This window comes from Hyla sarda, chromosome 7 (genome assembly GCF_029499605.1).
Source record: "Hyla sarda isolate aHylSar1 chromosome 7, aHylSar1.hap1, whole genome shotgun sequence".
Taxonomy (NCBI): Eukaryota; Metazoa; Chordata; class Amphibia; order Anura; family Hylidae; genus Hyla; species Hyla sarda.
In genome coordinates this window covers 64,025,069-64,041,830 of record NC_079195.1, presented here as the reverse complement: position 1 = coordinate 64,041,830, position 16,762 = coordinate 64,025,069, and the positions used below count along the sequence as shown (strand labels likewise).

Here is a 16,762-nt window from a genome sequence, read left to right as displayed (position 1 = left end):
CATCAGAGGGCTTCAAAGTTCGGCAGAAATTTTCAAATTTTGTTTCAGGGACCAGTTCAGTTTGAAGTGGATTTGAAGGGCCTCCATATTAGAAATACTCCCTAAATGACCCCATCATAAAAACTGCACCCCTCAAAGTATTCAAAATGACATTCAGAAAGTGTGTTAACCCTTTAGGTGTTTCATAGGAATAGCAACAAAGTGAAGGAGATAATTCAAAATCTTAATTTTTTTTACACTCGCATGTTCTTGTAGACCCAGTTTTTGAATTCTTACAAGGGGTTAAAGGAGAGACATCCCTCAAAAAATTTGTAACCCAATTCCTCTCGAGTAAGGAAATACCTCATATGTGAATGTAAAGTGTTCTGCAGGCACAATAGAGGGCTCAGAAGGGAAGGAGCGACAATGGGATTTTGGAGAGTGAATTTTGCTGAAATGTTTTTTGGGGGGCTTGTTGCATTTAGGAAGCCCCTATGGTGCCAGAACAGCAAAAAAAAAAAAAAAAAAAAAAAAAACACATGGCATACTATTTTGGAAATTACACCCCTCAAGGAACGTAACAAGGGGTACAGTGAGCCATAACACCCTACAGGTGCTTGACGACTTTTTGTTAAAGTCGGATGTGTAAGGCTAAGTATCCACTGCAGTTTTTGAGCCAAAGCCAGAACTGTATTCAAAAGGAATAGGACATATAAATGAAGGACTTATACTTCTCCTCCCTTATGGATTCACTGCTGACTTTGTCTCAAAACTGCAGTGGCAGTTTTCTAAAAACTGACAGAAAGAAACTCAAGTGGAAACAGCCTAAATGACATTTTTTTTTCACTAAAATGCATTTTCCCCACAAATTTTACATTTTTACAAGGGGTAATAGGAGAAAATGCCCCCCAAAATTTGAAACTCCATCTCTTCTGAGTATGGAAATACCCCATGTGTGGAAGTCAGGTGCATTGCGGGCGCACTACAATGCTCAGAAGAGAAGGAGTCACATTTGGCTTTTGGAAATGGTTTTGGGGGGGGAATTTAGGAAGCCACTATGGTGCCGGAACAGCTAAAAAAGAAAAAAAAACACATGGCACACAACTTGGGAAACGACACCCCTCAACAAACGTAACAAGGAGTACAGTGAGCCTTTACACCCCACAGGTGTTTGACAAATTTTTGCTAAGGTTGGATGTGAAAATGAAAAATTAGATTTTTTTCACTAAAATGCTGGTGTTACCCAAAATTTTTAATTTTCACTAAGGGTAATAGGATAAAATGTCTCCCAAAATTTGTAAAACCATTTCTTCTGAGTATGGAAATACCCGTTATGTGGACGTAAAGTGCTCTGCGGGCGAACTACAATGCTCAGAAGAAAAGGAGCGCCATTGAGCTTTTGAAGAGATAACTTGTTTGGAATGGAAGCGTTCACAAAGCCCCATGGTGCCAGTACAGTGGACCCCCCCCCCCCACATGTGATCCCATTTTGGAAACTACACCCCTCACAAAATGTAATAAGATCTTTGACAGATCATTTACATCCCACTGGCGTTTGACAGATCTTTCAAGCGGTGGGCTGTGCAAAAGAAAAAATAAATTTTTCATTTTCACGGACCAAAAATCTGTCAGAAACCTGTGGGGTATAAATGCTCACTGTACCTCTTATTACATTACGTGAGGGGTGTAGTCTCCAAAATGGGTCACATGTGGGGGGGGGGGATCCACTGTTCTAGCACTATGGGGGCTTTGTAAACACACGTGGCCTATAATTCCGGACACATTCTCTCTCTAAAAGCCCAATGGCGCTCCTCTTCTGAGGATTGTAGTTCGCATCCACATATGGGGTATTTCCTTACTCATAAGAAATGGGTTTCAAATTTTGGGGGGCTTTTTTTTTTCTATTTTCCCTTGTGAAAATGAAAAATATTGGGTAACACCAGCATTTTAGTGAAAACGTATATATTTTTTTTCATTTTCACATCCGAATTTAATTAAAATTCGTCAAACACCTGTGGGGTGTTAAGGCTCACTATATCCCTTTTTACGTTCTGTGAGTTGTGTTGTTTCCAAAATGGGGTCACATGTGGGTATTCATTTTTTGGCTTTTATGTCAGAACCACTGTAAAATCAGCCACCTCTGTGCAAATCACCAGTTTAGGCGTTCTCACTTCTGAGCTATGTTGTGCGCCCGCAGACCATTTTATGTCCAAATATGGGGTATTTCCGTACTCAAGAGAAATTGCGTTACAGATTTTTAAACCAGCATGATAGAGTAAAATTTTTAAATTTTTTACACTTACATGCTGGTGTAGACCCCAACATTACCTTTTCATAAGGGGTAAAAGGAGAAAACACCCTCCAAAATTTGTAACACAATTTCTCCAAGTACGAAAATACCCCATATGTGGCCCTAAACTGTTGGCTTGAAATACCACGGGGCTCTCAAGTGAGAGAGCACCATTTGCATTTGAGGCCTAAATTAGGGATTTGCATGGGGACTGACCTGGACTGGATGCAAGCATTACACTTGCCTCCGATACTGAAAAATCCTACAGCTGTGTTTCCCAAACAGGGTGCCTCCAGCTGTTGCAAAACTCCCAGCATGCCTGGACAGTCAATGGCTGAATGGCAATACTGGGAGTTGTTTTGCAACAACTGGAGCTCCATTTTGGAAACAGTGCCGTACAAGACGTTTTTCATTTTTATTGGGGGGGTAGGGGTTGGTGTGACTCTGTAGAGATATATGTATATGCAGTGTTTTACTCTTTATTTTATGTCAGTGTAGTGTAGTGTTTTTAGGGTACATTCACATGGGCAGGGGTTCACAGCGAGTTTCCCCCCTGGTGAGTGTACATTGCACATGCACATGGGCAGGGCTGAATCATCATTGGCGCTCATAGAACGCCTGCTCTGGGCCCCTGGCCCGCAAGGGGACATCCCTGTTACCCAAAAATCTTTTCAGGACATAAGGATGTCCCGGCGGTTACCTCTCTGCGGCGGCCCCCGCGTTAACTTTAAAAGCGCAGGGGCCGCCGGGAGTTAGCGCACGCAGGGACGTCACTGATGTCCCGTGCGTGCGCTATGGGAGAACAGCGGAGTGGAGCATCAAGGAGGACGTGCATGCATGGTAAGTGACCAGCAGCACGTCATCTTCAGTGTTCTGACCTTCGGTCCCGGTCAGTTGATCGTGACCCTGGTCCCTGGGGTCCCCGGACCGGTGGAGCGTTGGTCGGAACACTGAAGTGGGGCAGTATACAGACATACAGCCTCCAGCCATACACTGTATATGGCTGAAGGCTGTATGTCTGTGGGGGAACTGTACTGCACCTAATGTGGGGAACTATACTGCACCTAATGTGGGGGAACTATACTGCACCTAATGTGGGGGAACTATACTGCACCTTATGTGGGGGAACTATACTGCACCTAATGTGGGGAACTATACTGCACCTAATGTGGGGGAACTATACTGCACCTAAAGTGGGGAACTATACTGCACCTAATGTGGGGGAACTGTACTGCCAACCTAATGTGGGGGAACTGTACTGCCAACCTAATGTGGGGGAACTGTACTGCCAACCTAATATGGAGGAACTGTACTGCCAACCTAATGTGGGGGGACTGTACTGCCAACCTAATGTGAGAGAACTGTACTGCCAACCTAATGTGGGGGAACTGTACTGCACCTAATGTGGGGGAACTATACTGCACCTAATGTGGGGGAACTATACTGCACCTAATGTGGGGGAACTATATTGCACCTAATGTGGGGAACTATACTGCACCTAATGTGGGGGAACTATACTGCACCTGATGTGGGGGAACTGTACTGCCAACCTAATATGGAGGAACTGTACTGCCAACCTAATGTGGGGGAACTGTACTGCACCTAATGTGGGGTAACTGTACTGCACCTAATGTGGGGGAACTGTACTGCATCTAATGTGGGGGAACTATGCTGCACCTAATGTGGGAGAACTATACTGCACCTAATGTGGGGGAACTATACTGCACCTAATGTGGGGGGGACTGTACTGCCAACCTAATGTTGGGGAACTGTACTGCCAACCTAATGTGCGGGGACTTATACTGCCTAATGTGGGGGAACTACAACCTAATGCGGGGGAACTATACTGCACCTAATGTGGGGGAACTATACTGCACCTAATGTGGGGAACTATACTGCACCTAATGTGGGGGAACTATACTGCACCTAATGTGGGGAACTATACTGCACCTAATGTGGGGGAACTGTACTACCAACCTAATGTGGGGGAACTGTACTGCCAACCTAATGTAGGGGAACTGTACTGCCAACCTAATGTGGAGGAACTGTACTGCCAACCTAATGTGAGGGAACTGTACTGCCAACCTAATGTGGGGGAACTGTACTGCACCTAATGTGGGGGAACTGTACTGCACCTAATGTGGGGGAACTATACTGCACCTAATGTGGGGGTACTATACTGCACCTAATGTGGGGGAACTATACTGCACCTAATGTGGGGGAACTACAACCTAATGCAGGGGAACTATACTGCCAACCTAATGCGGTGGAACTATAGTACACCTAATGTGGGGGAACTGTCAGGGGGAGCCATCATAATGAAGTGCTCCGTCTTCCAGGCAGCCTTAATCTGGCCCTGCACATGGGGGGAGGGGTGCAAACCTCCAGCTGTTCCAAAACTACACTCTCAGCATGCCCTTTGGCTGTCCTTGCATTCTGGGAGTTGTAGTTATGCAACAGCTATAGGCACACTGGTTGCGAAACACAGAGTTTGTTACTTAACTCAGTGTTTCGCAACCCCTGTGCCTCCAGCTGTTGCAAAACTACAACTCCCAGCATGTTCTGTCTGTCAGTGCATGCTGGGAGTTGTAATTTGAAACAGCTGGAGGCACACTGGTTGCACAACACTGAGTTAAGTAACAAACTCTGTGTTTTGCAGTGTGTTTTCCAGTGTGCCTTCAGCAGTTGCAAAACTACAACTCTCAGCATGCACGGGCAGATGAAGGGCATGCTGGCAGTTGTAGTTATGCAACATCTAGAGGCACACTACTATAACTCCCAGCATGCCCTTTGGCTGTCCGTGCATGCAGGGAGTTGTAGCTGTGCAACAGCAGGAGGCACACTGGTTGCTAAGCACAGTTTGTGCTGGGAGTTGTAGTAATATGCCTCCAGCTGTTGCATAGCTACAACTGCCAGCCTGCCCTTTATCTGTCAGTGCATGCTGAGAGTTGTACTTTTGCAACAGCTGAAGGCATACTGGTTGCGAAACACTGAGAGTTTGTTACCTAACTCAGTGTTTCGCAACCAGTGTGTCTCCAGCTGATGTGAAACTACAACTCCCAGCATGTACGGTCTGTTAGTGCATGCTGGGAGTCGTAGTTTGTAACAGTCAGAGGCACACTGGTTGCAAACACTGAGTTAGGTAACAAACTCTCAGTGTTTCGCAACCAGTGTGCCTTCAGCTGTTGCAAAACTACAATTCTCAGCATGCACTGACAGACAAATGTCAGGCAGGTAGTTGTAGCTATGCAACAGCTGGAGGCACATTACTACAACTCCCAGCATGCCCTCTGGCTGTCCGTGCATGCTGAGAGTTGTAGTTATGCAACAGCTGAAGGCACACTTTTTCATAGAAAAAAAATGTGCTTCCAGCTGTTGCATAACTATAACTCCGAGCATGCACAGACAGCCAAAAGGCATGCTGGGAGTTGTAGTTGTGCCCCCAGCGGTTGCAAAACTACAACTCCCGGCATGCCCTTTGGCAGGGCATGCTGGGAGTTGTGGCTTAGCAACAGCAGGAGGCAAACAGGCCTCACCTCCTGCTGTATCCTGCCACCTCCGCAGCTCCTGCCGTTACTCCTGCCGCTGCCGTCCCAATCCTGCCGCTGCTGATGCCTGAGTGGACCCCCCGCTGACCTCCGAAGTAAGGCCCCGATCGCCACCCAGATCACCGCACAGCAGGACAGTAATTGGTCGGTCACCTCACTACTGCTGGTAAAGGGTGATAGGTGCCGATAGAGTTGCCGCTAATCGCCGGTCTGAATTGACTGGCGATTTGCGTCGAACGCCAACATGAGTTGGGGGGGGGGGGGGGGGGACCAGGGGGTTTAGTTTGCATGGGGTGCCTGAAGGATTTCTGCGGGCATCCTGGTCCGGTCCTAAGGGTTAAGGGTAGGATCACACACAGTGCATCTGCAGCATATTTGACGCTGCAGATGTGCTGCCGTCAGTCACAAAGTGACTACAGAGCCAGCTCCCTGCTCTCTCTCGCTCTGTGTGTCCGCCCATAGAGACAGATTTCCCTGCCCGGCATGCACGAGATGACACACAGAGCTACCCTGCTGCAATAGGGTGTTGGCTCTGCAGTTGTTCTGTGACTGCCAGCAGTGCATCTGCATTGTCAAATACGCTGCAAATGCATTGTGTGGGACCCTACTCTAAGAAAAAAAAAACACAAGTCCATGTTGAAAGAAGAAATGAACTATTAGTTCACTGAGAGATACATTTTTGTGCTACTCATAAAGGGGAGTGGGAAATGGCTGGAGAAGAGCCAGAAGTAGACAGAGATTGCAAAATGACTTTAGGAATTTATAGTTAGTATAATGTTTTACATCACTACTGGGAGCTGAGTTTAGACTCATCAGTGCTGCTCTATAATGTTATCCACATAAAGTTATATAGCTTCAAGGGTGTGCTATAGAAACATAGGAAATCAAGATCCCTTCTTCTGTGAGTTTGTTTTGCATGGGAGACATCACAGATGTTAGACTCCACCCAATAACTCAGAAACAACTGAAAATTAGAGACTTGTAGATGAGAAAATCAGTAAAAAATTTCCCAATACAACATGGATATAGTGCTACCTCTTGTGTACACACAACCCATCCTAAAAGGTTGCCTGCAATGACAAGTATGCCTTAAAGGGGGTACTTCAGTGCTCCAGTGTTCTGAACATTTTGTTCCGAACGCTCGGAGCTGGAGGCCGTGATTGTGACATAACATCCTCCTCGTGATGTTACGCCACACCCCATTCATTCAGGTCTATGGGAGGGGGGGTGTTAGCCAACACGCCCCCTCCCATATACATGAATGGAGGGGGCGTAGCCGGGATGTCAAAACCTCTGCCACAGGAACCTGCCATTTGTTCAGAACTCCGGATGCTGTGGGAGATCGCGGTGGGCCGCAGCAGCAGGACCCCAGTGATCAGACATCTTATCCCCTATCCTTTGGATAGGGGACAAGATGTCTAGCAGTGGAGTACCCCTTTAAGTATAAAAGTGCATTGTGAAGTCAGCTCAGTCTAGTGCAGGAACAGAGATGATGTTTGTTTGCTAACAGTATACAAGTCATGTTTTGTGCAGGAAAGAGAATACATATCTTTAGCTCATCCTGATATTATTGCACCTTTTTAAAATCATTACTTTGATTTGTTTTTCAAAGAAAACATGTTTCCTCTTGACAATGCGTCCATTTCAGCTCTTTAAGAAGGTCTCAAGAGCTGCGATATGGGCTGGGGACTCTTTTACTGTAATGTCAAGCACTTAACAAGACAGTGTCATCCACATGTCCCTAATTGTTTAAACCAGCCGGTGAACTCCAGAGATTAGGCTCCATCAAAACTGTATTATGCATCAATTTGTCCTTAATATCCATTATACATGCTCACTTTGAATCTGCTTCATCTTGCTCCCAGGACAAATTTAATTGATTCTATCACACTGAAAAAGCCAGCATTTCTAGAATAAACAGGATTTAATAAGCAACAATGTTGTGCGTTAAAACTCCATTCGTAATGTACCAGGATGCTGAAGACTTGTGGATTCCAAAGCTCAGTACAAGAACAGATTTTGAAAGAATGTTGCCTTGGGCTATAGAATAAAACAAAATATATCTGAAGTTTCTTCAGTAGGAAATTTAGGATGAACAGCTGTATTGTCTAATTAGGGAATAGGAGGGAAGGCCTCGCATGCATAGGAAAATAACATTTTTTTTTAATCTTTCTGCTTCAATAATCAATTAATCACATTCTGTTTTTTACATCTTCACATTCCTATACTTTAATCTGCAAGTGCATTTAGAAAACCACCATAAATAGACCTTAGCGTAGGGAATTAAGGTTGCAAGACGGCGCCTGCAATCTGTTCTGGGTGCTGATCTGTACTTGCAACATACGGATGTTTTAGAATTTGTGCATTGATACAAATATGAAAACATAGGGAACAAACTTTATTTGGAGTTGAAAGACCCTGGTGTACAGAACAATGAATAAAACCCTGTAACCTACTTTTTTTTTCTCTCCTTGAAACACTGGCAATCCTGTCCATATTTTGATATAATGTAGATTATACTAATATATATATATATATATATATATATATATATATATACACATATATATATATGTATATATATATATATATATATATATATATGTATATATGTATATATATATATATATATATATATATATGTGTATATATATATATATATATATATATATATATATATATATATATACAACCAAAGAATAAGTTGGCCAGCACTATTGATTCCAAACTATTGTAAAGACCTGGCTTACAGGTGCAGGCGGCTGAGCTAAATATACAGCAACAGGAGAATACAGCAGCACACTGCTAGCACAAAGATATAGATGAAACATGAGTATATAGATAAAACATGAGCATATAAATAGAACATGAAAAGCTATGCAGCTGTAGTGCAATAAATGAAAATATGAAACTATGAAATTATGAGGTACTTAGCTTGCAAATTTGGTGCCAAATAGCGTGGACCGTCCCACCCGGGATGGTCCACGCTACTTGGCGCCAAATTTGCAAGCTAATTTTGCCCAGCCCACTGCCCGCTACCTTCCCCGTTGTCCCCGTATCTCCTCTGTTCTTCCTGCCTGCTGGTGCGCGCATCCCCGCCTCCTTGGGCACACACACACCGGCTCTCTGAAATTTAAAGGGCCAGTACGCCACTAATTGGTCTTTGTTGTTTTCTCCCCCTATATATGTCTGCACTTCCTTTAACCCCTGTTGGATCTTTGTGCCCCACAGCCTTAAAGAAAGTGTATTGCTTTACTGTGTATCTTTCCTCCTTGCTACGTTTCCTGACCATGCACCAGTGCCGACTGTCCTGACCTTCCTGCCTTTCCCCGGCGAGTTTGCCTTATCCTTCCTGTGCTACGCTTCGCCTCGGCAGCCTGTGTGGACGAATTTTATTAGGGGTAGCAACCTTGGTGCTGCCTGCCACAGCAAGTCCATCCCACTTTGCGGCGTGCTCCACTCCCTGGTACGGGCCACGCCATCATCCACACTGGCTCAGCAGATCCACTTCACCACTGCCGTTACAGTAAGATCCGGCTATGGATCTCGCTGAGGTGCCTTTGCCTAACATTGCTGATCTCACCACCATTGTGGCTCAACAGTCACAGCAGCTAGCTCATCAAGCATAACTGTTTAATCAATTATCCACCATGATGCAGCAGCTCCGTACCGTTCAACAGCCGCAGCAGCATCAAACTGTTCCTGTGGCTCCTATGGTGTCTGCAGCTTCCGTGGTCTCCGTCGACTCCAAGCTACGTCTGTCCCTTCTGAGAAAATATGAAGGGGATCCAAAATTGTGCAGAGGGTTTGTGACTCAGTATTCCATGCATCTGGAATTAATGGTTGACCAGTTCCCAACTGAACGAGCTAGGGTGGCATTTGTGGTCAGTCTACTCTCCAGGAAAGCACTGGCCGGGGCAACCTCTTTCTGGGACCAAAATGATCCTGTATCTTCCAACGTGCAAGCCTTCCTCTCAGCTTTCCGCAATGTTTTTGAAGAGCCATCACGGGCCTCCTTGGCCGAAACCACACTACTGAACCTCCACCAAGGTAACTCTACTGTTGGTGACTACGCGGTCCAGTTATGCACCCTTGCCTCCAAATTGGCCTGGAATGACGAGGCCCTGTGTGCTACCATTAAAAAAGGACTTTCCAGTAGAGTGAAGGATGCTCTCGCTACACAAGATCCTCCATCTTCTCTGAGTAACCTCATTCAGTTATCCACTCAAATAGATGTGCAATTTGCCGAGAGGCAGGAGGAACTTCCCCAAGAACGTTAACCAGTTCGGACACGTCATCCTCTCCATTTAGCCTGTGTTCCAGCGGCCACCTCAACCACCTTCTTTGCCCTCAGCAGAAGACGCTATGAAGGTGGATTGTGCCCGTCTAACCCCGCAGAAGAGGTTACGCCGACAAAATAAAAATTTGTGTCTCTACTGTGCCAGCCCGGAGCATTTCCTCAAAGATTGTCTTTTGCGACCTCCATGTCCGGGAAACGCATGCACCTAGGAAACGTGGGAGAGGAGTCCCTAAGTGTGAATTCCATCTCTCCTCGACTGACCTTACCGGTTTAAGTCTATATCCCTACTGGAGCATGATTCCACGCCACAGCCTTCCTGGATTCAGGTTCTGCTGGAAACTTTACCAATGCCTCCCTGGTCCATGGACACCATCTCTCAGTCACATGGCTCCTTAAGCCTTTGTACATCTCCTCCATCAATGGAGAATGCCTGAACTATGTGGTACAATACCACACTGAACCACTGTTGTTGCAAGTGGGAGTTTTGCACAAGGAGAAGATCAAGTTCTATTTGCTTCCTCATTGAACTTTGGAGCTTCTTCTCGGTCTCCTTTGGCTATGTCACACCCCGGCTCTAGACTGGCAAACTGGTGAGATCACCCACTGAGGATCCTACTGCCAAAACCACTCTGGTGACTCCACTACCCATGCGTGTCTTGCCGTCTCCTTCCCTGCCAGGTCTGCCTCTTCTTTATCAGGACTATCCTGATGTCTTCTGCGAAAAGCAGGCTGAGAGTCTTCCTCCACATCGGCCTTATGATTGCCCGATTGACCTTCTGCCAGGGACTACGTCTCCTTGGGGAAGAATCTATCCCTTGTCAGTTCCCGAAATGCAAGTCATGGCACAATACATAAAGGAGAATCTCCAGAAGGGCTTTATCCGGAAGTCCTCATCCCCTGCTAGTGCTTAATTCTTCTTTGTAGAAAAGAAGGATGGGTTTCTCCATCCTTTTGTTGATTACCAAGGAATTAATAAGATCACAATCAAAAGCCGGTACCCCTTACCTTTGATTTCTGAGCTCTTTGATTGCCTGCGAGGTGCCAAGGTTTTCTCCAAGTTGGATCTGCGAGGAGCATACAACCTCATCAGAAATCGGGAAGGAGATGAATGGAAAATGGCCTTTAATACCTGTGATGGGCACTTCGAGTACCTTGTGATGCCATTTTGTCTCTGTAATGCCCCAGCCATTTTCCACACGTGTTGTGTATCTGGATGATATCCTGATCTTCTCACCCAACTTGGAGCTTCATCGCACACATGTGCGACAGGTCCTACGACGCCTACAGGACAATTGTCTATGTTAAACTCGAGAAATGCTTATTCCGTTTTTTTGATATATAGTCTCCAATCAAGGCCTCCAGATGGACCCTGTTAAGTTGTTTTTGGTTCTTAATTGGCCTCGACCTTCTGGCCTGCAGGCTATACAATGCTTTCTGGGGTTTGCCAATTATTATCTGCAGTTTATTCCACACTTCCCCTCCTTGGTTTCTATCAAAGTGGCTCTTACTAAGACGAACAGTAACCTAAAATCCGGGCCCCCTGAGGCCAAAGAAGCCTTCTCCCGATTAAAATCGGCATTTGCCTCCCTTATCGAGAGCTGACCCGGAAAAACCCTTCCTCCTCAAAGTAGATGCCGCTTCAGTAGGAGCTCCAGGGGTAAAACCGTGACTTGTGTTTTTTTCTCCAAGACCTTTTCGCCTGCAGAGAGAAATTATTCCATTGGAGATCGTGAACTATAGGCCATTAAGCTCGCCTTGGAAGAATGGCATCACCTACTCGAACGCTCTACTCATCCAGTCAGTATCTACACAGATGTTAAGAACCTTTTGTAGCTTCAGTCTGCTCAGCATCTGAATCCCCGGCAGGCCAGGTGGTCTCTTTTCTTCTCCAGATTAAATTCCTAATCCATTTTCGGCCCGTGGAAAAGAATATCAAGGCCGATGCTCTCTTCAGGGCTTCTGATGTGGTGGGTCTGGACTCCTCCCTTGGCACATAGTGAACGTTTGGTCTCTGTCACACCTCTTGACCTACAGCAAGTTCCACCTGGGAAATCCTTTGTACCTTCTTGCCTTATAATTAAGGTATTGAATTGGGGACATTTTGGGTGGTGTGGCCTGGCTGCCGGACTGAATGGTCATACTCTAAGTGTGCTCCGCTCCTAACACAGCAACTTAACAGCACTTCCCAGAGCAAGATTGTCACCCACGGGAGTGGGAAACTTTGCCCAACATGCCAGTCAGGAGGAAGAAGACTGGCAAGCACGACTCCCTGGCGAAATTAGACCGGCAAGCACGACTCCCTGGCGAAATTCTACTTTTCCCAGCGACGGCCTCCCTCCCAAGATGGTGTCGGTGACATGCAGGACACAGACCAGCGCTCAGCACTCCCGGCCCGTACCTCACCTGCTTCTCACAGACGCTCCTCATCTGACCCGGAGCTTCACGGCTCTCATTTGCTGTGCACTGCAGAGCTGCCGAAGTAGGCACCATCATACCCTGGAGCTTCTCAGCGAGGTGCACCGAAGGTACTGTCCTAATTCTACCTCAGCTCAGACAGGGTCTCCTCCATCCAGCCCCCTGCTGCAACAACAGCTCCACGTCTCCCTGCCCCACAGCCATCAGCCTGCAACTGACTGGGGCTCTGCTGCTGCAATTGTCCCCTGTACAGAGGAGGATGAACTGCACACGTTCTCTGTCACTGATAAAGCAGTGACAAACACCCAAATGAAAAGCATGCTACTTACCCTGCAAAAATCCTTTAGGAAGGACATTTTAACTAAGATTAACCCTCTACATACCACAGTCGAGGAATTGGGGGCCAGAGTTGACCACATTGAGTCTAAATTTGGAGAGTTTGCTGCCTCTCACAATGAAGTTATTGACTTTTACAATGCTGCAGAAGATGAAATTACTGCACTTAAAGTGAAAGTAGCAGATTTAGAAGATCGCAGTAGGCGCAATAATATCAAACTACTAGGAGTGTCAGAATCTGTACCATCGCAGACATACCCTCCTACATTTGCACCCTTATAAAAGCGGCACTGCCAACATGCTCTCCCCAAGAACTTGAAATAGACCGGGCACACCAGGTACCTTGACCTAAGCACCTGGACGACTCTGTCCCTAGGGACATCCTGGCGAGGGTGCATTTCTTCTCTATAAAAGAAAAGTGGATGAACTTTACTCGCATCACTTGCGGTCTGCCAGCTCTGTATTACCATGTGGCTGTCTACACCAGCCTCTCAGCAGCTACCTTACAACTACGCAGAGCATTGCACCCCGTTACCTCTATTCTGTGCTCGGCAAACATTCAATACCGCTGAGGATTTCTGGTACGCCTCCTAATCCGACATGAAGACATGACACATGTGATCCATTCACCAGCGGTAGGAGAGGCTCTCCTGCGATGATGGAATCTGTGTATAGCACCCACTCAAGAACCATCGCGTTCACCTCTGCCTAAAATGCAAGACGACTGGTCTGTAGTGATTTGGGGTCTGTGATTTGGTCTGGCTTCGGCATAAATGTTACTCCCACTCAGGAAGTTAGGCTTTGGCCTTCACCATATCCTTTATTGGTTTGCAAGTTCTCTGGTCCACACTGTTTAATGTGTTTCTATGTTCTGTGAGGTGGTTTACAATTTTTTGGTCCTTTCAGCATTGTCCGCTCCTGTTTGACCCCAGGCGCTGGTGGTCAATTCCGTGTTAGTGTTGAGCGGCATAGGCCATATTCGAATTTGCGATATTTCGTCATATATTTGCTAAATTCGCATATTCGTAATATTCGCGGTATAATTTAGCATATGCGAAAATTTGCATATGGAAAATGTGCATATGCTAAAATTAACATAAATTAAAATTTGCATGTGCAAAAATGTGCGTAAGCAAAAATTCGCATATGTGAAAATTAGCATATGCTAATTTTCCCATATGCGAAAATTCGCACGCCAGTCTCACACAGTAGTATTAGAGCCTTCTTTAGACCACACAAGCTGGAAGCAGAGAGGGATGATCACTGTGATGTGTGTACTGTGAAAAAAAAAATAATAACAATATTCGTAATTACGAATATTTAGTGCTATATTCGCGAATAAAATTGCAACACTAATTGTAACATTGTACGCACCTAATTTGGGACAGCATCACTTTCTCCGCAGCACTTTGAAACTGTGGATGTGTTGTGTGTTACCCTACTCTAAGAAACTTACTTACAGATTTTCTGTGCATGCTGCCGTCATGCCCCCTCCCATAGACATGAATGGAGGGGGATGGTGTGACATCACTATGGGCGTGGCGTGACGTACAGAATGCTGGGGGCTGCACAGAGACCACGGGGGTCACAGCAGAGAGACCCCTGCAATCAGACATCTTATATAAGATTTATAAAGCCGGAATACACCTTTAAGGTTAAAAGTGGAGATTTATCAAAACCTGTGCAGATATTATTTTAAAGAAAGGAATAAGCAATCTGGTAGTTGCTATGGGCAACTGCACAACTCTTTTTCTACTTAGGTTTTTAATAAAATATCCCCCCCTAGTTCATTGGTAAATGAGCATATATGCAAGAACAGACACTGAGTGTGCCCAGCAAGATGCTGAAAATGCATTAGAATGAGGATCATAGATCTAACAAGACACAAGGCAATAAAGCTCCTCACACAAATGCAAATCTCTTTATCCTATTTTCTTGGGCACAATATAACAATCATTTTTTAGTTTATATATTTTATGGTGAAATAAATGTCGGGCTGTATTTTGTTCCCTTAAATATTTGTTGCATCTACATTCATGCTTGTCACAGGGGGAGTAAGCGTTCACATTTTAGATTCCTCAGCAGATTATTATTATTATTTTCATCTATCTAACAAATTCCACTGATAGCCATAAATGTCAGAAAGTTATTTCAGCAGAGACAGGGAAATCTTTTTACAAGAAACAGAAAGCAGGATATTGCATGGGTAAATACGCTTCTCGGCCTTAACACTACAAAAAATGCTATAGTTTCAATAACATCATTTTGATTAAATTTATGTAGAATTTGGAAATATTTATGATTCGAAAATTGGATTATGATTTTACTGCTTGTCTGTAAAATCTCTGCTAGATGTGGCCGCTCTCTTCGGAATTCCGCATAGACATTCCGTAGCAGTAGAGTAATAATGATTTCAATGGGATTCTGCTGCACTGCTCACACAGATATTTCTGCCGTGGATATTCTGATCCTGACATCTGCAGAAATTATAGTCAAATCTATTCTTTGGCGGAGTCCCCAAGGAAATGCGTTGTCGTCTATGTGATGGCGCATGTACGAGCAGTCCTAGCATCCGCTGATTAATCAAATGTGCAAAGGGAGAAGTGTGTGGCAACAGGCTTTACTCCCTGGCTCGCAGCAATCTCCCTCCAATGGAAATTACCCTGTAGACTTAAAATGGGGCCGAAGGATGGAGATTGCAATGAGCCATGGAGTGAAGCTTCTCTACACTAATTTTTCTGATTGGTGGAGGTCTCAGCTTTAAGACCCCGACTGATGAAAACTTTCGACATGTTTTGATCGGTTGGGGTCTCAGTGCTGAGACCCCCACCAACCGGGAGAATAAGCAGGGGAAAGTGTGTGGTAGTGTGATTCACTCCCCATTTCAGTGATCTCCATCCATGGAGGATGACTCCATAGATTATAATGGGGCTGCAAGAGGGAACAAGGGAGTAAAGCTTCTCCCCACTCGATTTTCTGATTAATGGGGGATCTAAGCAATCAGACCCCAACTGATCAAAACTTTAGACTTGTATCTGTAATATGTCAATTTTTTTTAAATGACAGGTGCAATTAAGGAATAATTCTTTATTTCTGACATATTTTCCTTACAGTGGAAAAGTCCATTGAAGTTTCAATACCAAGTTTCAAGTAATTAAATCCATCAACCTGCTGCAGATAAATACCTGGCTCAGGCGGCTTCAATAACATGCATAATTAAACAGAGCTCGATTACTTTCTTCTTATTTCAGCCATTATTTAATTACATCAAAGTTACGCACACCTCCTTCATAAAGCTGCGCAAATTAAAACTGGAAGCCAACTTTAATAAAGGGCTTTAATCCTCTCCTTACCGGATATATAATGTAACCAAACCGGACATGGATTTTTCAAGTGCCCAGCTTCCTAGCATTTCATTCTCTACAAATAAAAAAAGGATATTTTCTGCGTAAGGTCTGTATTTGACCACAACAAAAATGATCATCACCAATGACTCCTTGCAGGTGAAATGAACAACTTCCATAGCCCAGATGTGCGAACAAAAAGTGGATTGTACATGGACTTCCCGCTGGCTTAAAGCAGTATGTACACAGCATGCAGTAGGAAATTCAATCTGGTGTTGAAATCTTCATCTATTTCATCATGTTAAAAGTGTGTCTCCAGCAAACTGCATGTGATGGCTATATCCACCATTGGTTAGTCCAATGGTTAGTCCAATAAAATTAAATACTATATTAATAAAAATAATCATCATAATTACTTTGCTGTAAAATAATTTTTTTTACATCTCGAAAAAAATTATAAAGATTGGAGCTATGGACAATGGATTTGGCACAGGATTAAATTGTCTGCAGCATGTTCCTTTCAATTACATGGCCTGAGGCCATGATCTCA

At 44.8% G+C, this 16,762-nt stretch overlaps 2 protein-coding genes across 11 annotated transcripts in view; one reads left to right on the top strand and one right to left on the bottom strand.

Moving 5' to 3' along the window:
- The window catches only part of DNTT (DNA nucleotidylexotransferase), a 412,449-nt gene that overhangs the window by 126,971 nt on the left and 268,716 nt on the right, over positions 1-16,762 (top strand). The window lies entirely within an intron of this gene.
- The window catches only part of LOC130282002 (uncharacterized), a 183,096-nt gene that overhangs the window by 100,291 nt on the left and 66,043 nt on the right, over positions 1-16,762 (bottom strand). For 2 of the 4 annotated variants that reach the window (XM_056529821.1, XM_056529822.1), the window contains exon 1: positions 12,521-12,694. The exons of 1 other annotated variant lie outside the window; for it this stretch is intronic. In XM_056529821.1, coding sequence (XP_056385796.1) covers positions 12,521-12,610 — 90 coding nt within the window. In that variant the 5' untranslated portion in view covers positions 12,611-12,694. Of the gene's footprint in view, positions 1-12,520; positions 12,695-16,762 lie in introns of those variants that run through there. One more of the 4 variants, XR_008846201.1, reaches the window with a different exon arrangement.